The following is a 23423-nucleotide window of genomic DNA, read 5'->3' as shown; positions in this document are numbered from 1 at the left end:
GCTTTGATTGTTGCTGATCGTGTTTTTTTTTTTTTAACTATTTCTGAAAGAATTGTTTACTTCATAATTATGTGGCATAAAGTTTTTTCTTCATTCCGTACTGATTAAATTACTGGCCATGTATAACTATGAGGAGTTACTGGAGAATATGTTCATAGGTTCATTGTTACCAACGCCTAGGAGGTTAAGTTTTACCCCGCGTTAGTTTGTTTATTTGTCTTTATGTATGTTTGTCTTTTTGTTTATAGGATTACTCTAAAATGCATGAATAAATTTTAATGAAATTTTGTTTAAGGGTGGGTCATGCACCGTGGAAGAATTGATTAAATTTTTGGCCCCCCTTTGGATGCGGAGTATCCCGCACAGTATTTCCAAAAGTTGTCAATGAATTTCAGTGAAATTTTGTGGAATGTTGGGACATCGACCAGGAAAGAATTGGTTAAATTTTTGAACGAATCCGGATCCGGATCCCTTTTAGTTGCAATGGCATTGTCGGAGGTATGCGCTCTGTCATTGCCTTCCAGTTTCAAAATGTTAAGAGGGAAGGTTGTAAGGATGGTGTTCTGATACTTGCTGAACAGGAGATACTTGGTGAAGGAACAGAACCCTGAGGAGCACCACACCTGAGTGCTTTAGAAGATTTGTGACACTGCTAGTGTTGTCCTCGTTATTATAATTACCTCCGCCAACGTGGTTATGTTTTTACAGATGTTGGCTTGTTTGTCTGTTTGTCTCTTTGTCGGTCTGTTAGCTTCTTTACACAAAAAGTTATGAACGGATTTTGTGTTGATGGTTGAGCTATGGGTCATGGAAGAAATGATAAAATTTTTGGGCTGATCCGGATCCGGAGTATCCCGCACAATATCTGAAAAAATTATCTGTGAATTTAAATGTAATTTTGTGGGAAGGTGGGCCATGGAGCAAGAATGAATTGATTAAATTTGTGGGCGCAGCCGGATCCGGGTCAGCATCCTGTATCCTGGGATACGGATCCGGATCCCTTGTAATAGCAGTGGCATTGGCGGAGGTATGTGCTCTCTCAGTACTTTCTTCTTGTTATGGCGTTGGTGATGATGATTACTTGCATTATTATTTATTATTATTGGGTGTCTGCCCTTTGTTCTTCTCCTTTCTTCGTCTTCTGTTTTTCTTTCCTTCATTCTTTCCTCTTCCTTCTGCCTACAGGTGACTTTACACTCCCTCTTCTGTCTTTCTTACCTTCATTCTTTCCGCTTCCTTCTGCCGTCGGGTGACTTTACGCTCCCTCTTTTGTCTTTCTTACCTTCATTCTTTCCTCTTCCTTCTGCCTATGGGTGACTCTAAACTGAGAGACAAGGCAAATGGTTTCCTGTACACCAGGAAACCATATACTCCGCTGGGTGGTATCCATATAACTAATTTATGGAGTCGGGTGGTTTAGTGGGCAATTATGGCTCTCCAACCGGATTGAGCCTGTGCAGGTTTATACCCAAGGAGTGGTTGGGGCTTATTATTTACGTTATGCCACTCAGGATGAGTCGAGCTGGTCACTCATTTCAAGTGTCAGGAGCAACTTGCCGAGCTCCCTGTTTATACTGTACGCTTCTCACATGACAACATAGGATTCGATGTTAGATGGATGGATTAATATAATAATAATAATAATAATAATAATATTGATGATAATATAATAATAAAAATAATAATAATATTGATGATATAATAATAATAATAATTATAATTATAATGATAATAATAATAATAATAATAATAATAATTGGTAGAAGTAGTAGTTTAAGTAGTAGTAGTAGTATTTATGATGATGATGATCATGATCATGATGAATATTATTGTTGTTGTTATTATTATTATTATTATTTTTATTATTATTATTAATTATTGTTACCTCGGAAAAGGAGGTTATGTTTTTCCCTTCAATGGTTTTTCTGATAACAGGATTACTCAAAAAGTTATTAACTGATTTTGATGTAATTTTGTGTAAGGGTGGCCCATCAGCCCAGGTAGAAAATATTAAATTTTTTTCCGAATCCGGATCCGGATCCGGAATATCCCACACAATTATCTCCAGAAGTTGTCTATGAATTTCACTGAAATTTTACGGAATGGTGCCCCTTGGAAAAAGAAAGAATTGTTTGAACTTGGCGGTGGATCTGGATCCGGGTCCTATATCCACGGTTCCGGGTCTGGGATTACTGAAAAAGTTATGAACCGGTTTTGATGAAATTTTGTGGAAGAGTGGGTCATGGATCGAGGAAGAAATGAATAAATTTTGGTCCGGATCCGAATCCGGATCCGGGGTATCCCGCACAATATCCAAAATTTATTTTATGAATTTCACAGAGATTTTGTAGAATGGTTCGCCATGGACCAAGAAAGACTTATTTAAATTTAGGGTCGGACCCGGATCTGGATCGTATATCCACGGATCCAGATTTGGGATTGCTTAAAAAGTTATGAACATATTTTGATGAAATTTTCTAGAAAGGTGGGCCATGGGCCATGGAAGAAATTATTAAATTTTAGGGGCGGATCCGGATCCGGTGTATCCCGCACAATGTCTCCAAAAGTTGTCTGTGAATTTCAATGAAGGTTTGTGGAAAGGTGGGCCATGGGTGAAGAAAGAATTGATTAAATTTTTGGGTGGATCCAGATCCTCTATCCACGGATCTAGATCCCTTTCAATGGCAGTGGTGTTGGCAGATTTATGCTCTGTCTAAAGTCTTTCTAATCAATTTTATTGCTTCTTATAGCCAGGGTCGACCGATCAATTGCAATTCCACCAACTTTTACCTTTCATTTCCTCCTCCTTCCACGCACCGGAATTCTCTCTTATCACTTATTTTTTCATATAAACCTCACTCCTTGTCAGATATGCTCGTCTTAGTAATAATTCACGACACATTAGCACATCTGACACTGCCAATTGCTCCTGTAATTGGCTAAATGGTAAGATAAAGCTTCTGAATTTAGGAACGTATTTCTTAAGGTAATGAAGTTAATAAGCATCTGTTGGCGTGGCGTGAATCATTTGCCTACGGTATGTGTTTGGGAGGAAGAACACATGTTTAACTACACGGAACAGAAGCCTACAAGCTGGTGTTAGGTGCTGCCACACTTGTTGGAAACATGTGATCGACAAGACGAAGCGACCCACCGGGTAAGAGCCGCTGCAGTATCTGAGTCTTAACTTTGGACGGACCCCTGTGCCTCGTTTCCTCTTGTCGATTACATGTTTGGAGCAAGTGTGGCCGCCCACACACACACACACACACACACACAAGCCTGAGTCAGTCCACTGCATGGCAAAGACCTCTGTCATCTTTTTCCATCCCGGCCTACAATATTAGCTATTAGCCTGGTCCATGGAATATCAGCAAATTTCCACATTTCATATCTCTATTTTTCTCTTTGTCTGGCTCTTCCTCTCACACATGTCGGGCTTGCATTCCCGTTGTCCTGGTTGTCCGTCTGTTGTCTGCTATACCAGGGACTTGACCTGTCCATATTATCTACCTTTTTCCCTTATCCACGAATCTTTCTTTTCATGTCTAAAAGTTATCTTAGTTGCCTGGTTATTAACTATAATATGGGCAACTGTCGCGTAGCTACCAAACAGTCCAGTTTGTTCACGTGGCCGGTCTGCATCTGTAGCAGAACAAATTTATACAGTATAGTCTCGTAATGTTTACTTCAAACATCTCGCGAGAAGTCTTTGTCTTTTGTTTTGATCCAGTCACCTGGATCCTTAATAAGATCCTTGGGGCGATCATCTTCACCTGCTTTATCCATATTCATTCCTCCTGAGACTCTGTTTATTTCAGTTTTATTGCTGGGAATTATTATGTCCATCATTTCCATATCCCGGACTGGCTTCTCAGTCATAATGTTACTCCTGTGAAGTTTGAAAGAAAAATATTCTATTCAGATCACTTTAGATATATATATATTTTTCCTCCAGTAGCATATTTCAGAGTAAACATTTGGTTTCCTCCCATGCCAAGCATCCACCTCTTTCCTTTCGACTTTCACAATTCCTTGAATTTCAACCCTCCTCATGTTGTACTTCCGGACATCTTCATTTTTTTTTTTTTTTTTTTTTACAATTGCCGTTTGGTTAGCTCTTGATACGTTTTATAACGTTCTTACTTTTCTTTAGAGATTCCATTGTACTATCAGAAAGTTTGCTGTTGCTGTTTAGAGGTTTCCTTTCTCCTACTTATACATGTGTTCGGTACCTGTTTTTATAAACTGCTCATTTATTTGTTCTTTGTCTTGGTCTACTTGATCTGTCAGCTGCGAATATTTACTCTGAGCTAACAAACTAATTCTCTCTCACAGCTGCAAGATCTGACTGTACTCAGTGGATTAAGCTTTCGCCTCTTGTGAGATCCGGTACCACGTAACCCCTCTTTCTTGTTTACATGTTACTTATGCCCCTTTCACTACAGTTATATTCTTCTCCATAATGTCATGTGTTGTGTCTGTGTAGGTAAACTTTGTGTCATTCTTTGTTTCACCATATGGTCCATTCCACATTCACTTTCTACACCTCTTGTATTGAAGGAAGGCATTAATCACCTTAAATTTCACCAGCAGAGCCTCTTAAGAATTCTGACAACCCATGACCTACAGCAGCCCAACCTTCCTTTTTCGTACTTGGCATAAGTTTTATGTCTCCCATCACAGACGTATGCCAGATCATATTAATTTCAGGATTTCCTTTACAACTTAATTATATTTCTTTTCTCTCTTCGAACTTATAAGCATGTGTTGAAATACATACATGGGCGATAGTTTTCCTTCTTTTTTTAAAATTCTTTTATAAGGTTATAAGGTGTGTGGGCGAATACTTTATAAGGTCTCCTCTTGTTTCATACTGATTTTTTTTTCATTATAACCATTTATAATTGACCAAAAATCATAAGACATGTTGCCTCTTTTCATGTTTGCTTTTGTATCTCAGGACATAAATATCATGCAGTTCTACAAATGCCTCACCAGGTGTTGTGACCTTACTAAGACCTGTGATATCTTTGTTTACATCACTCGCATCCCTGATAAGGAGAACCAACTTGGCTTCACAAGCAAGAATGAGGACGTTTCAAGTCCCATGATTTAGTTTCCAAAGCCGACTAGACTGAGAGACATAAACTTTTTTTTTTTTTTGCACCCCTTGCCCCAGAGTAGGTTTGATTCCGTTATGGCCAGTTTTTCCATTGCTGTTAGGAACTGTGGCCTATGATTTGATAGAAGTAGTTGTATTTGTTTAGGTGTGAGCTGGTTGCTGACGGGGCCAAGTCAGCCACTTACTGCGAGGTAAGATTTTTCTCGTGATGCCTAACAAAGAACCTGTCTAGTATGGCGGCACCAGACTAGTATAGCTCCGCTGGTGACTGAGGTGCACAAGCTTCCTCGCCACGGAAAGCTTGTGTTCCTTTAAAGAAGTACCTCTAATGATTACATAAAATATATGAATAGGTTAAATTTAAAAAAAAAAAAATTGACTACAATAAATTTTTTTGTCTGGCTTTAGATTTCTTTAAAAAAAAAAGTTATTACTATTATTTAAAAGTATTTATAAAACTACAAGGTGTTTGTAATAATGAGGTCACAAAAACTGCACAAGATGCGTACATGATTTTATTCATGAAAATACATAGAGTTATAAACTGAAACTACATACTAGTCCAGAAATACGGAATAGTACTAGTGATGTGTGTGGTGTGGTGTGGGAGCGTGAAAGGTGTGAGGATGTGGATGGAGAAAGAGGAGAGGGATGGTGAAAATTAGAGGGGGATGAGACAATAAATGTGAGAAGGAAGAGGGCCTGTGGGATGAAGGTGGAGAGGGGAAAGGGGGGAGATGAGGGAAGAAGGAAAATGGACGACGAGAAAGAATGGAAGTACAAGAGGAATAAAATAAAGAAAGATGAGGAATAATGGATAGAACGCGTAGATGGGTGAGGAAGGAGGTAAGGGGACAGGAGAAGGGAGAGTTTGAACTGAGGGGTGACAGATAGATTTAAGACGGGAAGAATGTGATTGAAAGGTAAAGAGGAGATAGGAAGAGGAGAGTAAGGAGAGAGAAGAAGGGTGTGATGTGACGCATTGTGGTTGTGTGTGGTGTAAACCCATTCAGTATGATGATGTGCTTATTATTTCTTTCTTGCACCACCTGACTGGTAAATAGCCTTCAAAAGTAGTGGTTGTATGTGATATAAAAATGGATGTGTGGAGTCCTGTACACTGCTATATTAGGTATGGTGTGATATGGTGATTGTGATATGTTGTGGTGATATAGTGTTCCTGGCCACACACACACACACACACACACACACACACACACACACACACACACACACACACACACTAATAATAATAATAATAATAATTATAATAATAATAATAAAAATAATAAGAAGAAGAATATTATTTATATTATTGTTCAGTTCACTTCACAAAGACCTTTAACATTTTAACTACCTTTGCCCAGTGACAGCAAAATAAGTTTAATCAAATAGAGATGCGTAAATTAAGTTTGTAAAAAAGCAGAAAATAAGAGTGGTTGTTGATATTAAAACCACGAATTGCGACCAGAAAATTAAATATAAAAGAGGACTGTCTGAGAGTGTATCAGTGCTCACGTTAACATACGGGTGTGATGCTGTGGTATAGAACATGTACGAGAACCCATGAGTAGTGGAAATATTACTACTGAATATGGCAGCAGGGTATTTGGGTGGACGGTCTGGTTACGTAGAGAATAGACATTATTTGGCTGATGAAACGGGTATTTATGTGTGAAATTTGGAGTTAGATGGAGAATTGCAAATCCAACAAGATGAGTGTATGCAATAAATCCATAAATGTAAAACCTGCATAGAATCGTTGATAGAACAAAAGAAATCACCTCTTTAGTCCAGTAACCATTTTTGTGATGTGTTATTGGGTATACCAGACGACTTAACTCAGTTGATATTTAATAGTGAAGGAATTTATGATAGATATATATTAGAAGCACTTCGTGGTAGTTTTATATATAAAACAATAAACACTTTTGAGATTTTATAGTCAGGGTAAAAACATGATTTTATTCCACACACACACACACACACACACACACACACACACACACACACACACACACACACGGTTAGGAAAAGTACATGAGAGAATATGATCTTAGTTTTTTTTCCTTTGTTTTCATAGGGGTATCTCCAAACGAATGTATATATATTAGGAGATATATGAATTAGATCTTGCTTTGATTAACCTCTTTACTGCCAGATGCCGCAACTGAAGTAGGGAAACAAAAACTGTTAGGAGGAAAATGTGTAATAAAATTCCTCGTTTCAGCATTTACGTCAATCATTTCCTTTACCATAATCTTTTCTCCATTTATTGTACACCTGTACGTGTGATAGGAGTGAGAATTCTTAGTATGTAGAAAGGTAATAGATACAGTTAATGAAAATAGTCTGATTACACAGGTGACAGCTAATTTCATTACACATTTGATAGGTTGTTTAACTTTGAGTTTTGCTTATCGTGTTTTTACCCGAATATTTGCGAAGAAATTGTTTAATTCTTATGTGTCATAAAGTTTTTTCTGTATGCCGTACGTTTTAATTGACGGGCCATGTATAACTATGAGGAGTTACTGTTAAATTTGTTCATAGGTTCATTGTTTCAAAATGTAAAGAGGGAAGGATGTAAAGATGATTTTGTTATACTTGATGAATAGGAGAGAAACTCCGTGAAGGAACAAAACCCTGAGGAACACCACACTTGAGTGCTTTAGAAGATTTTTGACCCGACCACAGTTCTCCTCGTTATTATTATTATTATTATTATTATTATTATTATTATTATTATTATTGTTGTTATTATTATTTTTTTCCTTATTACTTATAGTCAGAGTCTTCGAATCAATAGCAACTCCAGCAACTTGTGACCTCATTCCTTCCTACTCCTCCTCCTCCTCCCACACACATGAATTCGCTCTTATCTCTTAGTTTTTCATCTAAACCTCACTTTTTCTCAGATATACTCTTCTTACTAATAATTCCCGACACATTAGCACATATGACACTGCCAATTACTCCTGGATTTGGCAAAATAGCAAGTTAAGGCTGGTGAATTTAGGAACGTATTTCTTAAGGTAATGAAGTTAATAAGCATCTGCTGGCGTGGCGTGAATGATTTGCCTACGGTATGCGTGTGGAAGGAAGAACTCATGTTTAAGTACACGGAGCAGAAGCCTGCAAGCTGGTGTTAGGTGCGGCCACACTTGTTGGAAACATGTGATCGACAAGACGAAGCGACCCACCGGGTTAGAGCCGTAGCAGTATCTGAATCATAACGTTGGACGGACCATTGAGCCTCGTTTCCTCTTGTCGATCACCTGTTTGTAGCAAGTGTGGCCGCCCACTTAGACAAGCTTAGATACACATTAGACACCATTAAAGCATTCACACACACACACACACACACACACACACACACACACACACACACACACACACACACACACACTATACTGTACATTCATAACAGCAGCCTGAGTCATTCCACTTCAGGGCGATGACTTCTCATGATTTTCCATCCCGTCTTACAGTATTAGCTGTTACTCTGGTCCATCGAATACCCACAAATATCCACATTTCATATCTCTATTTTGCTCCTTGTCTGACTCTTCCTCTCGCTCATCTCGGGCCTGCCTCTCCGTTGCCCTTGTTGTCTGTCTGTTATCTGCTCTACCTGGGATATGACCTGTTTATATTTCCTCCTTTTTTCCCCGCTATCCAGGAAACTCTCTTTTCATGTTTGAAGCATTTCTTCGTTACTTTGTTAAAAACATTAATATGGCCAACTGTGTCGTAGCCACGAAACAGTCCAGTTAGTTCACTTCGGTGGTCTGCATCTATAGCAGAACTAAATCATATTTTTTCTTGATTTTCATTTTAAGTATGCTGTAAAAAGTCTTCATCTGCAAAGCCACTTGTATCTTTAATAAGATCATTGGTGCGATTGTCTTCCTCTCCTTCTCTATCCATATTCGTTCCTAAGATTTTTTATTTTTATAATTGTATTGCTGGGATTTTCTCTGTACACTATTTCCATATCCTGAAGTGGCTCTTCAGTCACAGTGTTACTCCTGTACAGTTTAAAATAAAAATATTCTATTTAGATCACATTTATTTATTTTTTCCTTCAGAAACATCTTTCAGGGAAGAAATTGGGTTTCTTCCTATCCCAAGCTTCCATCTGGTTTATTTCGAAATACACAATTCCTTGAAGTTTATTCAATCCTGCTCATGTAATACTTGCGGACATCTTCGTTTTTCTTTTCTTATTAATTTTTTGTCCAGTTTCTTTTCCATCCTTCATTATTAGCCAATGTTTTAACAGTGGAATTCCAGTCACTTTTGTTTACAATTGCAATCAGTTTATGAAAATTAGCCTTCTTGTACACGATCACTTACTCGCAACTGCTGTAACATTGTCTTTATTGAATTTCAGTGTAACATTGTTATACAGTGGTCAGTTGCTAAATTCTTCTGAAGAGAGAGAGAGAGAGAGAGAGAGAGAGAGAGAGAGAGAGAGAGAGAGCGTATACAGTTTACCGCCTCATAATTCGTAGGACTTTAAATCATCTGACACCATTAGTTTTTCAATAATTGACAGAATTTGTAAGTTTTGGCTGCCTAATTAGCATAAGTATTTATTAAGGTTACTAGGGCAATAACTTCTGCTGGCGTTTATCGTTTGCATGCGGCATGCCTCTTGAAGGAAGAACATTTGTATAAGTATACAGGAGCAGATCCTTCCAGACTGGTGTTAAAGCACACTTGTATACTCATCACACACACACACACACACACACACACACACACACACACACACACACAGGTAGATAGATAGATAGATAGATAGATAGGTATATTCAGTATATGTACTGTATAGGTATATATATTCGGTATCCTGTCCCGTTAAAATCTTCCACAGGAATATCTCTTAATATTTAACAATACACAGCTCAGTCCTTCACTGTCTCATAATATCCTTGGGTTTTCTTTCTCTACGATACTTGAAAAGATCATACTACCAGCCGTGCAAAATATCCTTCGAAGAGATTAAGTGCACTAAGCCGACTCCGTGTTATCGTTACACTACACAGCTGTCGACTTTGTTTGTGTGTGGAGTACATCTAGCATTTTTGTTACTGAAGTCATTCCCCACAAACAGGTCTTGTAAACAGAGTGGAATCAAAGGCTTGTCGTCTATTAACATCCCCTCTCTCACTGACTTCCTTCAACCTGTCCCTCTTCTCTGCAGTGTTGTACCTTTATCTCTGCACGATCGCTGTTTTATTGATTTTCTGAAACGTCTACTTGCACCCCTCGTCCATTTTGGCATGCGCTGAGAACATTTCTGGCAGCACAGTCTCACCCATTCTCTGTCCATCTGTCTAATGCAAGAGTTAACCGGTACTGTCAATCTTTCATGTACGCACCAGGTCAGCTCCGGACCTGCCTTCTTCAGCCTGTATTTTCCTTTGTGACCCCAGTCACTTCTCAGAATAAATGGACCTTCAATTTTGAATTGCTGTTTTTTTTTTTTTTTTTCATGTAAAGAAGAACTTTTGGGTTTTTAGTCTTTGGTTGTGTTTTCGATGTATGAAAAATTACGTTTTTCGATTGCATGTATCTCATACTTTCGTCTGATGCATTTTAAAGATTTTTTTTCTCTCTCTCTCGTTCCACGGGACATCTATCAGTATTTTTCCATGTCTCTCCGAACACTGCTACGTTTGCTGTACAACGACTTCGTTCGCCTCAGTGTGGTAAACCCGCAGCAGCCGACACTCATGATATTAGATGTGGCCGGGTATACCTCATATCAATTAATCTAGCCAGGCATGTATGGCAACAGTGTTCCTGCCGAGGTTCTGATTGGCTGGAGGTGTTTGTTCGATTTCGTTGTTGCTTAAACCGATACTCTCTTTATTATCAGATGATACTGAGTTTGTCGACAATACAATCGTCAAAAGCAATAAGAAATCCGTTATATACTTAACAACAATGAAATTTGCGTAGGAAGATAGAATGAGTCAACAAAGTATTATAACAGTCCAAGTCAAGGTCAGCATTCGAACAATTCCTTTAAATCTCCGGCACTCGATAATATAACAGAAAATTAAGGAAACCTGCTTAATCTAAGCGCTGGTGTAACATACATTTAAATTTTAAGAACAGTCCGCACCCGTAAATCGTGCTACAACTCTGAATAATTAAAAATTCTGAAGTGAAAACGAGTTGTGCGGGGAGGGAGGTTTGAAAAAATTGCGAAATCAAAGTAGAGTAAAGGAAACTATTTCATTACATCTCCTCTATTATCATAGTACGGACTGAACTTAAAATTTAAATGTGTTACACCAGCGCTTAGATTAAGCAGGTTTCCTTAATTTTCTGTAATTTTATCGTGCGAGAGATTTAAAGGAATTGTTCGAATGCTGACCTTGACTTGGACTGTTATAATACTTTGTTGACTCATATTTCTATCTTCCTACGCAAATTTCATTGTTGTTAAGTATATAACGGATTTCTTATTGCTTTTGACGATTGTATTGTCGACAAACTCAGTATCATATCTGATAAAAAAGAGAGTATCGGTTTAAGCAACAACGAAATCGAACAAACACTTCCAGCCAATCAGAACCTCGGCAGGAACACTGTTGCCATACATGCCTGGCCAGATTAATTGTTATGAGAAATAGTGTCGTCATTGTCAGTTGCTGCGGACTCACCACACTGACTTTCAATGTCCATGCAGAGGAAAACAGGAGAGACGACCGGACTCTTGATGCCGACTGCTCATCCCAAGGTTTCGTTTCCAAAGGCGCCTAGATTGTAAACATTCCTATATTCTTGACACCTCTTACTTTGAATCAGCGCTGACTACGCCAAAATCATTTGCTCCATCGCTGCTGAAGATTAAGGACCATGGTTTGACGGAAATCGTCTTTGTGGTTTAGAAAGAGGCTGGTGCCGGTGAGGGACCCCTTCACGTGGTGGCATCGATATGGCCGGGCAACTTCGCTGACCGGTTATACGATCGTCTCTCAACTCCTTCCCTGTCGTATGAAAAGAACCCGGTAGACTGCAAGGTGGTAAACTACTAGAAAAAGATTTGAGTTGGTGCCTCGTATGTCCAGTTCATGCACGTAGTGTCAGGGGAACAGTTTTCATGTGATCCCTAGTCAAGAAACTTGCCATTGTGGTTGCACCTGATTAGTATAGTTCCTTTGATGACTGGAATGCACAGGTTTCAGCACCAAGACAGAGCAGTGTTCCCTTGAAGAACTACCATTAAGGGTTATGTTGAAAAGGGAATTATATATATTTATACATTACCGTTCCTCAGAGTTCAGGTGGAAATAAATTTACGTGATACTTTTTATCACTTAAATTACCATTGTTCTGAACTGGGTAAAAAATATATATGGTCTGTGTATTAGTCAGGTAATAAAAAGAATGTAAGATGCTGCTTTGGATTTATTCGCACACACTCGTGCGCGCGCGCACACACATACACACGTACATGCACACAGAATAGAGATTGGTCCTGGTTCGGGTTCACGTGGGTTCAGGTCGGTTCATCGGGTTCCATGTTATCCAAGACCTCCAAGAAGACCTCCAAGAAGACCTCCAACACCTCCAAGAAGACCTCCAACACCTCCAAGAAGACCTCCAAGAAGACCTCCACCACCTCCACCACCTCCAAGAACTCCACTCAGCAAGCATGTGATGAAATCGAGGAGCTGAGGGGGAGAGAGAGAGAGAGAGAGAGAGAGACATAGTTACAGGGGTTCTTGATCTTTTTTTCTGGATAGAGAGATAGGTTATAGGGCTTATAGATCATTTTCAGGAAAGAGAGAGAGAGAGAGAGAGAGAGAGAGAGAGAGAGGTTACAGTTGTTTTGGATTTTTTTTTTTTATATTAGAGAGAAGTTTTCTTTCCATATGGATCACTTTTTCATATTCGAGAGGGATAAGTTATTGGGGTTATGGATATTTTTTTCATGTGAGAGAGAGAGAGAGAGAGAGAGAGAGAGAGAGAGAGGTTACAGCCGTTATACATTTTATTTTCACGTTAGAGATGAGTTACAGAGATTTTGGATTTTTTTAAATTCAGTCTAGAACACCCACGATGTAACTCTTAAAGTAAAATTTCCACCAGAGTGATAATGATCGTGAAAGTAAGTTTCGTATCTTAATACATATGTTTTTACTATGAAATAAAAAGTATCAGATAATCTCTCTCTCTCTCTCTCTCTCTCTCTCTCTCTCTCTCTCTCAGTTTTTCTATATCTATCTGTTATACTCACAAAGCCAAGCTTGTTAAGCAGACACACGAGGACCGCCACGAGGCTGTCAAGGCCGAGGATTTCTACCAAGATATCCAAGATCACCTCGGGTGGTGTGTCGACTGTGGTAGAGGAAGGGGAGAGGGTCGATTAGGTCAAGTGATTAGAGATCCTACCTGATGTTTGAAGGGACGCAGGGCACAGCAGGACAGGGCAGGGTAATGAAGAGGAATGCAGGGCAGGCTAATGAAGAGGAATGCAGGGCAGGCTAATGAAGAGGAATGCAGGGCAGGCTAATGTAGAGGAAGGCAGGGCAGGGCAAGGCAGGTGAGCAGTTTGGGGGAATGTTGGAGGAGGGTGTGACTGAGAGAGAATAAATCATTCTCACTCTTATTCTTTAGGAATCAGTGTAATATCTTTGTCATCGACATCGTTATTGTCTTATCAATATCTGAATTCTACAACCGTTAATAAGAAGAGGATGAGAGTGAAGTAATTTTAAGATAGGTTTAGGTAGACAATTAAATAAGAGAACTTGGAACAGAGTGAGAGTGACTGAGGCTGCTTTCTCCTGCTTTCCGGCACCACCAACCTGGAATGAGTAACATGTAGTGAGAATAGAATAAAGTCATAGTACCGCCACCAAAATAATATAAACCAGAGTAACACAGAATCATATAGAATAATACCATGGTATTTGCACCAGAGTAAAACAAAATTGCCTAAGTCTAGGATGTGAGAGTCGGAGTAAAACAGAATCACATAACATAAAGCTGGGGTATGAACCCAAAGTAAAATAGAAACACAAAGCATTAAGTTAGGGTATTAGTGCCAGTGTAAAACTAAATCACACAACATAGAGCTAAGGTATGTGAGCTAGAGTAGTCACATAACATAAAGCATGGGTATGAGAGCCAGATTAAAACACTCACATAACATAGTGCTGTGGTATGAGAGATATGCTAAAACAGAGTATGAAAATCAGCGTAAGTCAGAGTGACTACATCAAAATGAGCGTAAAATAGAAGAACAATATGAAAATCAGCATAAAACAGAGTGACAGTCTGAAAATCAGCCCAGTGACAGTATGAAAATCAATTTAATATGAGTTACAGTATGAGAATCAGCGTGAGACAGAGTGCATTGTGAAAATTGGTGTAAAATGAGTGACAGTATGAAATCAGCGTAAAATAGAGTGACATTACGGTTAATGGTAGCGAGAACGTCCACGTTCACTGTCAGATTCAACTCTCCGATGCAGTCTGTCAAAATTCCGATTACTAAGTCCAGCACATCTTGGGTGAGGTCTCCGCAGAGTATGTCAAGTTCCTTGAGGCAGTCTAACACGTTGAGCTGGCACAGGTTTACCAGCGGCAGATTACATAGTAGTCCGACTGTAGAGAATTGGGAGAAAATGGTTATTAGAGGCGGGGAGAAAAGAGGGAGGCTGGGAAGGCATTAGAAAGAGGGAGGAGGAAAGAGGGAGACAACGGAGGAAACAGGAAGGACGGAGATAAAGGGAGAGCAATTGGTAGACAGTTGAAGGTAGTGAATCTCTCCTTCACCAATTGTTTTGACTGTGGAGAGTTAAGGAGGGTGTTAGTAGAAGAGCAGGCTAAGGAGGAGGCAAAGGAAGAACGGAAATGACTGAGATAAACGGAAAAGACCGGGGAGGCAGAGAGAGAGGAAGAAAGGCTCTTCCTCGTATGCAGCTTTGCGTGTATGAGTGGTTTAGACTTTAGAGCATAGGAATATAAATCTAAGTGTAAAGTATTATCTGATGAAAGTTTTGGTAGATTCGACCCATCCATTACTACTAAAATATTGCAAATAAAGTAACTTGTTTATAGTAAGCTTGTGACAATAGGAGATTGACCCTGAGTTAGAACGTCTGCGAAACTGTCTTTTAGCAATCTCCATAAGTGGGTATTGAGTAAATGAATGAGTGAGATGGAGCATCTTTTGGAGTATGTGTGAACCTGCATGGGGTGAAGCGAGTGTGAGTGTTTGTGGAAGCTAATTAAGACTGAGGGAGTGAAAGTATATAGTAGACACGTTCTTTCAATTGATTAGGTTTAGTGCTTGTGTAAATGATATGTGTAAGTGAATCAATAAGTACAATAAATACTGCTAAATGAATGTGTGTGTGTGTCTGTGTGTGTGTGTTATATCTGATACCATCAGATACCAGCGAGTGTACGAATGCCTGTGTGAATGAATATGCATGTTAAAAGGCGAACCATCGAATGAGAGAGACATTCAGACGGCAACCAAAACACAGCCACTTACCAAGCAAATTAAGAACAGAGCCAAGTAAGCCGCTGGACCCGTCGCAGGGCAGAAAACTCCCTGCCAGAGTTCCTCCTGCCAGAAGACCCATGAAGACGAGGCTGAGAAGGGCCATCCGCATGGTGGTGGTGGTGGTGGTGCCTGTAGGGGATAGCGTAGTGCGTGTGAGAGTGGGGACCGTAGGTGAAGGGAGAGATGGTCGAGAGTGAGTTGGAAAGTAATGAAAGCAAATAAGGAGAGGGAGAGTGAAGGATGTGTTAGGAGTGAGATGGGAAGTGGTATGTGGAGGGAGAGTGGGCGATGAATGAGGAGTGTATGTGTGTGACTGGGGAAGGAATATAGAGGGAGGGAAATTGGGGGATGAGTGAGGAATGTCTCTGAAAGTCGGGAAGGAATGTAAAGGGTGGGAGAATGGGGCGTGAGTGGGGAATGACTATGGAAGCGGTAAAGCAGGTAAAGGGTGTGAGAGTGAGGGATGAATGGGCAGTGAATGAGGAAGTGGTAAGGCAGGTATGAGAAGGGAGCGTGAAGGATGTGTGGGGAGTAAGTGTCGGAGTGGAGATGGAAAATGAGGGAAGGGTGAGCGAGGAGTGGAGAATTAGTAGAGTTACCAGCTTATATTCCTTTTAACCGTAATTTGTCCCAGATTTACGTGTTTTTGCAGCTTATTTCACGCACCTCAGTGGTAGGATATGATAAAGATTCGTCGTTACATCCTTTCTTTGACTATCTTCATATTCTAGTGTTAACCTGTTATTCCAAATCAGCATTCACGATTGAGAGATGACAATTTTAGGCCAAGTCAAAGAAAAATAATGCCAAGAGAACTAAGGACCAAACAACTCCCGATATATATTTTTAAATTCTTAAAAGATACTCAGCGATAAAAAAAAGTTATAGAAGAAATGAAATCTGCTTAGCTTTAGCCCATCAGGTGAATTTTTCTGTGTATTACCAAGAGGGAATAAGGTAATAAAATTATGGCTATAGATCTTCAGTGAGTGATTATCAAAGTGTCATTGAGATTTTATGCCGCAAATCTACTCAGTAATAGTATTATTTTGCTCAAGGATGTGAAAGCTGTCGGTTTTGTCTATGTTAATCAGTGATTTTAGCCAGTTCTGTAGCAGAGTTTTTCGCATAACTAAAGAAAATCAGATGGTTTTACCGCGTACTTAATAAAAAAAGACTTAGTACTAGTGAAAGGATACCCAGTGTTAATAGAGATATTTACAGTCTTTCACCACGAGAAGAGCCCAGAGGTGAAGAAATCTTAAGAGGTGGCACGTATAAAATGGGTTGTATTAGAATTAACTTTACGAATGAGGTTACCTGATTCTTCGCTGTAGAAGAGAAGGTGAGTGGAGTGAAGTGGAGAGGTGTGGATTCCGTCTTTTATAGGGAGATGAAACCGAGGAGAATGTAAGGGGAGATGGAAGGGGGAATGTGCAGAAGTAAGGGTGAGGTAGTGGGGGGAGAATGGGGGACGGTGGAGGGAAGAAGGAAGGAGAGAGGAGGAAAGAGGGGACGGAGAAGGGAGGGAGCGAGTTAATGGGGTGCGGTGAGAAAGAGAGAGGAGGAGGGAGGGAAAGGGGGAGCAGAGCATGCAAGGAACTTCAGAGGGGAAGGGAGATAATTAGGGAGAGTGAGAAGAGGCGGGATGGAGGAAAGGAGAAAAGATGATAGTAGAGAGGAGGGGAAGGTGCGTAGTGGAAGGAGAGAGAGAGAGAGATGGGGGGGATACGTCTTTGCCAGATGATGTACTGTTAACAGTTAAGATTTACATTGTTCCCAGACTGTTTTATGTCAATAAGAAAAAATCTTGGAGAACTGAATTTAAACACACACACACACACACACACACACACACACACACACACACACACACACACACACATGGTTAGGGAAACAATACGGTAGAATATAATAGTCTATGGATGTTTTTTTTTTTCTCTGTTTTCTTTTAAGTGTCCTCAGGACCAATTTACATACCTTAGGGGAGACATGGATTAGGTCTTGCATTCATTAACTTCTTTATTGCCAGATTTCTCAGCAGAAGTAGAAAAATAAAGTCTTATTAGGAAAATGTAATAAAATATTTTGTCAGACCTAATCCAACCATCAGTTCTTTCACCATAATACTGTATTTTCATCATTTATTGTTCCCCTGTAAGTGTGTTAGGAGTGTGCGTTTTCAGTATGTATTAAGGTAAGATGTAAACTTAAACAAAATACTATAATTAAACGGATGACAGGTTTTAGTACACAGGTGACAGGTGGTTTCAGTACACACGTCATTTGTGGTTTCTCTTTGATTGTTGCTGATCGTATTTTTTTTTTAACAATATTTCTGAAAGAATTGTTTACTTCATAATTATGTGTCAAAGTTTTGTCTTCATTCCGTACTGATTAAATTACTGGCCATGTATGACTATGAGGAGTTACTGGAGAATATGTTCATAGGTTCATTGTTACCTACGCCTAGGAGGTTAAATTTTACCCCGCGTTAGTTTGTTTATTTGTCTTTATGTATGTTTGTCTTTTTGTTTATAGAATTACTCTAAAATGCATGAATTGATTTTAATGAAATTTTGTTTAAGGGTGGGCCATGCACCGTGGAAGAATTGATTAAATTTTCGGCCCCCTGTGGATGCGGAGTATCCCGCACAGTATTTCCCAAAGTTGTCAATGAATTTCAGTGAAATTTTGTGGAATGTTGGGACATCGACCAGGAAAGAATTGGTTAAATTTTTGAACGAATCCGGATCCGGATCCCTTTTAGTTGCAATGGCATTGTCGGAGGTATGCGCTCTGTCAGTGCCTTCCAGTTTCAAAATGTTAAGAGGGAAGGCTTTAAGGATGGTGTTCTGATACTTGCTGAACAGGAGATACTTGGTGAAGGAAGAGAACCCTGAGGAGCACCACACCTGAGTGCTTTAGAAGATTTGTGACACTGCTAGTGTTGTCCTCGTTATTATAATTACCTCCGCCAACGTGGTTATGTTTTTACAGATGTTGGCTTGTTTGTCTGTTTGTCTCTTTGTCGGTCTGTTAGCTTCTTTACACAAAAAGTTATGAACGGATTTTGATATAATTGTTTTTATGGTTGAGCCATGGGTCATGGAAGAAATGATAAAATTTTTGGGCTGATCCGGATCCGGAGTATCCCGCACAATATCTGAAAAAATTCTCTGTGAATTTAAATGTAATTTTGTGGGAAGGTGGGCCATGGAGTAAGAATGAATTGATTAAATTTGTGGGTGCATCGGGATCCGGGTCAGCATCCTGTATCCTGGGATACGGATCCGGATCCTTTATAATGTAAGTGGCATTGGCGTTGGTATGTGCTCTCTCAGTACTTTCTTCTTGTTATGACGTTGGTGATGATGATTACTTGCATTATTATTTATTATTGTTGGGTGTCTGCCCTTTGCTCCTTTCCTTTCTTCGTCTTCTGTTTTTCTTTCCTTCATTCTTTCCTCTTCCTTCTGCCTACAGGTGACTTTACACTCCCTCTTCTGTCTTTCTTACCTTCATTCTTTCCGCTTCCTTCTGCCGTCGGGTGACTTTACACTCCATCTTTTGTCTTTCTTACCTTCATTCTTTCCTCTTCCTTCTGCCTATGGGTGACTCTAAACTGAGAAACAAGGCAAATGGTTTCCTGTACACCAGGAAACCATTTACTCCGCTGGGTGGTAACCATATAACTAATTTATGGGGTCGGGTTGTTTAGTGGGCAATTATGGCTCTCCAACCGGATTGAGCCTGTGCAGGTTTATATCCAAGGAGTGGTTGGGGCTTTTTACTCACGTTATGCAACTCAGGATGAGTCAGGCTGGTCAGTCATTTCAAGTGTCAGGGGCAACTTGCCGAGCTCCCTGTTTATACTGTACGCTTCTCATATTGCAACATTGGATTCGATGTTAGATGGATAGATTAATATAATAATTATAATAATAATAATATTGATGATAATATAATAATAATAATAATAATAATAATGATAATAATAATAATAATTATAATAATAATAATAATAATAATAATAATAATTCGTAGTAGTAGTAGTAGTAGTAGTAGAAGTAGTAGTAGTAGTATTTATTATGATGATGATCATGATAATGATGAATATTATTGTTGTTGCTATTATTATTTTTATTATTATTATTATTATTATTATTATTATTATTATTAATTATTGTTACCTCGGAAAAGGAGGTTATGTTTTTCGCTTCAATGGTTTTTCTGATAACAGGATTACTTAAAAAGTTATTAAATGATTTTGATGTAATTTTGTGTACGGGTGGGACATAAGCCAGGGAAGAAATTATTAAATTTTTTGCCGGATCCGGGTCCGGATCCGGAGTATCCCGCACAGTATCTCCGGAAGTTGTCCATGAATTTCACTGAAATTTTACGGAATGGTGCCCCTTAGAAAAAGAATAAATTGACTGAATTTGGCGGTCGATCTGGATCCGGGTCCTATATCCACGGTTCCGGGTCTGGGATTACTGAAAAAGTTATGAATCGGTTTTGATGAAATTTTGTGGAAGGGTGGGTCATGGATCGAGGAAGAAATGATTCAATTTTGGTCCGGATCCGAATCCGGATCCGGGGTATCCCGCACAATATCCAAAATTTATTTTATGAATTTCACAGAGATTTTGTGGAATGGTTCGCCATGGACCAAGAAAGACTTGTTTAAATTTAGGGTCGGATCCGGATCAGGATCGTATATCCACGGATCCAGATTCGGGAGTGCATAAAAAGTTATGAACACATTTTGATGAAATTTTCTAGAAAGGTGGGCCATGGACCATGTAAGAATTATTAAGTTTTAGGGGCGGATCCGGATCCGGTGTATCCCGCACAATGTCTCCAAAAGTTGTCTGTGAATTTCAATTAAGGTTTGTGGAAAGGTGGGCCATGGGTCAAGAAAGAATTGATTAAATTTTTGGGTGGATCCGGATCCTCTATCCACGGATCTAGATCCCTTTCAATGGCAGTGGCGTTGGCAAATTTATGCTCTGTCTACAGACTTTCCAATCAATTTTATTGCTTCTTATAGCCAGGGTCGACCGATCAATTGCAATTCCACCAACTTTTACCTTTCATTTCCTCCTCCTTCCACGCACCGGAATTCTCTCTTATCACTTATTTTTTCATATAAACCTCACTTCTTGTCAGATATACTCGTCTTAGTAAAAATTCACGACACATTAGCACATCTGACACTGCCAATTACTCCTGTAATTGGCTAAATGGTAAGATAAGGCTGGTGAATTTAGGAACGTATTTCTTAAGGTAATGAAGTTTATAAGCATCTGTTGGCGTAGCTTGAATCATTTGCCTACGGTATGTGTGTGGGAGGAAGAACACATGTTTAAGAACACGGAGCAGAAGGCTGCAAGCTGGTATTATGTGCGGCCACACTTGTTGGAAACATGTGATCGACAAGACGAAGCGACCCACCGGGTTAGAGCCGCTGCAGTATCTGAGTCTTAACGTTGGACGGACCCCTGTGCCTCGTTTCCTCTTCTCGATCACATGTTTGGAGCAAGTGTGTCCACACACACACACACACACACACACACACACACACACACACACACACACACACACACACACACACACACACAACAGCAGCATGAGTCAGTCCACTGCATGGCAAAGACCTCTGTCATCTTTTTCCATCCCGGCCTACAATATTAGCTATTAGCCTGGTACATGGAATATCAGCAAATTTCCACATTTCATGTCTCTATTTTTCTCTTTGTCTGGCTCTTCCTCTCACACATGTCGGGCTTGCATTTCCGTTGCCCTGGTTGTCCGCCTGTTGTCTGCTATACCAAGGACTTGGCCTGTCCATATTATCTACCTTTTTCCCTTATCCACGAATCTTTCTTTTCATGTCTAAAAGTTATCTTAGTTGCCTGGTTATTAACTATAATATGGGCAACTGTCGCGTAGCTACCAAACAGTCCAGTTTGTTCACGTGGCCGGTCTGCATCTGTAGCAGATCAAATTCATACAGTATATTCTCCTAATGTTTACTTCAAACATCTCACGAGAAGTCTTTGTCTTTTGTTTTGATCCAGTCACCTGGATCCTTAATAAGATCCTTGGGGCGATCGTCTTCACCTTCTGCTTTATCCATATTCATTCCTCCTAAGACTCTGTTTATTTCAGTTCTATTGCTGGGAATTATTATGTCCATTATTTCCATATCCCGGACTGGCTTCTCAGTCATAATGTTACTCCTGTGAAGTTTGAAAGAAAAATATTCTATCAGATCACTTTAGATATATATTTTTTTTCCTCCAGTAGCATATTTCAGAGTAGACATTTGGTTTCCTCCCATGCCAAGCATCCACCTCTTTCCTTTCGACTTTCACAATTCCTTGAATTTCAACCCTCCTCATGTTGTACTTCCGGACATCTTCATTTTTTTTTTTTTTTTTTTTACAATTGCCGTTTGGTTAGCTCTTGATACGTTTTATAACGTTCTTACTTTTCTATAGAGATTCCATTGTACTATCAGAAAGTTTGCTGTTGCTGTTTAGAAGTTTCCTTTCTCCTACTTGTACATGTGTTCGGTACCTGTTTTTATAAACTGCTCATTTATTTGTTCTTTGTCTTGGTCTACTTCATCTACCAGCTGCGAATATTTACTCTGAGCTAACAAACTAATTCTCTCTCACAGCTGCAAGATCTGACTGTACTCATTGGATTAAGCTCTCGCCTCTTGTGAGATCCGGTACCACGTAACCCCTCTTTCTTGTTTACATGTTACTTATGCCCCTTTCACTACAGTTATATTCTTCTCCATAATGTCATGTGTTGTGTCTGTGTAGGTAAACTCTGTGTCATTCTTTGTTTCATCATATGGTCCATTCCACATTCACTTTCTACACCTCTTTTATTGAAAGAAGGCATTAATCACCTTAAATTTCACCAGCAGAGCCTCTTAAGAATTCTGACAACCCATGACCTACAGCAGCCCAACCTTTCTTTTTCGTACTTGTCTTAAGTTTTATGTCTCCCATCACAGACGTATGCCAGATCATATTAATTTCAGGATTTCCTTTACAACTTAATTCAATTTTCTTTCTTCGAACTTATAAGCATGTGTTGAAACATATACGTAGGTGATAGTTTTCCTTCTTTTTCTTTTAAATTCTGTTATAAGGTTACAAGGTGTGTGGGCGAATGCTTTATAAGGTCTCCTCTTGTTTCGTACTGAATTTTTTTTTCATTATAACCATTTATTATTGACCAAAAATCATAAGACATGTTGCCTCTTTTCATGTTGGCTTTTGTATCGCAGGACATAAATATCATGCAGTTCTACAAATGCCTCACCGGGCGTTGTGACCTCACTAAAACCTGTGATATCTTTGTTTCCATCACTCGCATCCCTGATAAGGAGAACCAACTTGGCTTCACAAGCAAGAATGAGGACGTTTCAAGTCCCATGATTTAGTTTCCAAAGCCGACTAGACTGAGAGACATAGACATTTTTTTTTTTTCGCACCCCTTGCTCCAGAGTAGGTTTAATCCCTTTATGGCCAATTTCTCCATTGCTGTTAGGAACTGTGGCCTATGATTTGATAGAACTAGTTGTATTTGTTTAGGTGTGAGCTGGTTGCTGACGGGGCCAAGTCAGCCACTTACTGCGAGGTAAGATTTTTCTTGTGATGCCTAACAAGGAACCTGTCTAGTATGGCTGCACCAGACTAGTATAGCTCCGCTGGTGACTGAGGTGCA

At 39.5% G+C, this 23423-nt stretch overlaps 2 protein-coding genes across 2 annotated transcripts in view; one reads left to right on the top strand and one right to left on the bottom strand.

The window, feature by feature from the left end:
* The window catches only part of CARPA (Carbonic anhydrase-related protein A), a 556097-nt gene that overhangs the window by 382531 nt on the left and 150143 nt on the right, over positions 1-23423 (top strand). The window lies entirely within an intron of this gene.
* Positions 12549-17003, bottom strand: LOC145398322 (uncharacterized). Its single transcript, XM_080271210.1, has 5 exons — positions 16989-17003; positions 15657-15797; positions 14573-14761; positions 13389-13489; positions 12549-12822 (listed from the first exon to the last, which is right to left on the bottom strand). Exons 2-5 carry the CDS (start codon positions 15775-15777, stop codon positions 12673-12675), a joined length of 561 nt encoding a protein of 186 aa, XP_080127336.1. The 5' UTR covers positions 15778-15797; positions 16989-17003; the 3' UTR covers positions 12549-12672.

The sequence above is a fragment of the Coenobita brevimanus genome, chromosome 45, assembly GCF_032717465.1.
Source record: "Coenobita brevimanus isolate Jiangsu-jjx chromosome 45, ASM3271746v2, whole genome shotgun sequence".
Classification (NCBI taxonomy): domain Eukaryota; kingdom Metazoa; phylum Arthropoda; class Malacostraca; order Decapoda; family Coenobitidae; genus Coenobita; species Coenobita brevimanus.
This window is presented reverse-complemented; position numbering and strand designations above follow the sequence as displayed.

What these genes read in the sequence shown, in the direction of transcription:
- LOC145398322 (XM_080271210.1), bottom strand. Translation starts at nt 15,777, where the DNA reads ATGCGGATGGCCCTTCTCAGCCTCGTCTTCATGGGTCTTCTGGCAGGA. An exon ending in CTCTGTTCTTAATTTGCTTG is followed by an intron (nt 14,762 to 15,656) that starts GTAAGTGGCTGT and finishes AATTCTCTACAG; the next exon opens with TCGGACTACTATGTAATCTG. An exon ending in TGCTTAACAAGCTTGGCTTT is followed by an intron (nt 12,823 to 13,388) that starts GTGAGTATAACA and finishes TCTCCCCCTCAG; the next exon opens with CTCCTCGATTTCATCACATG.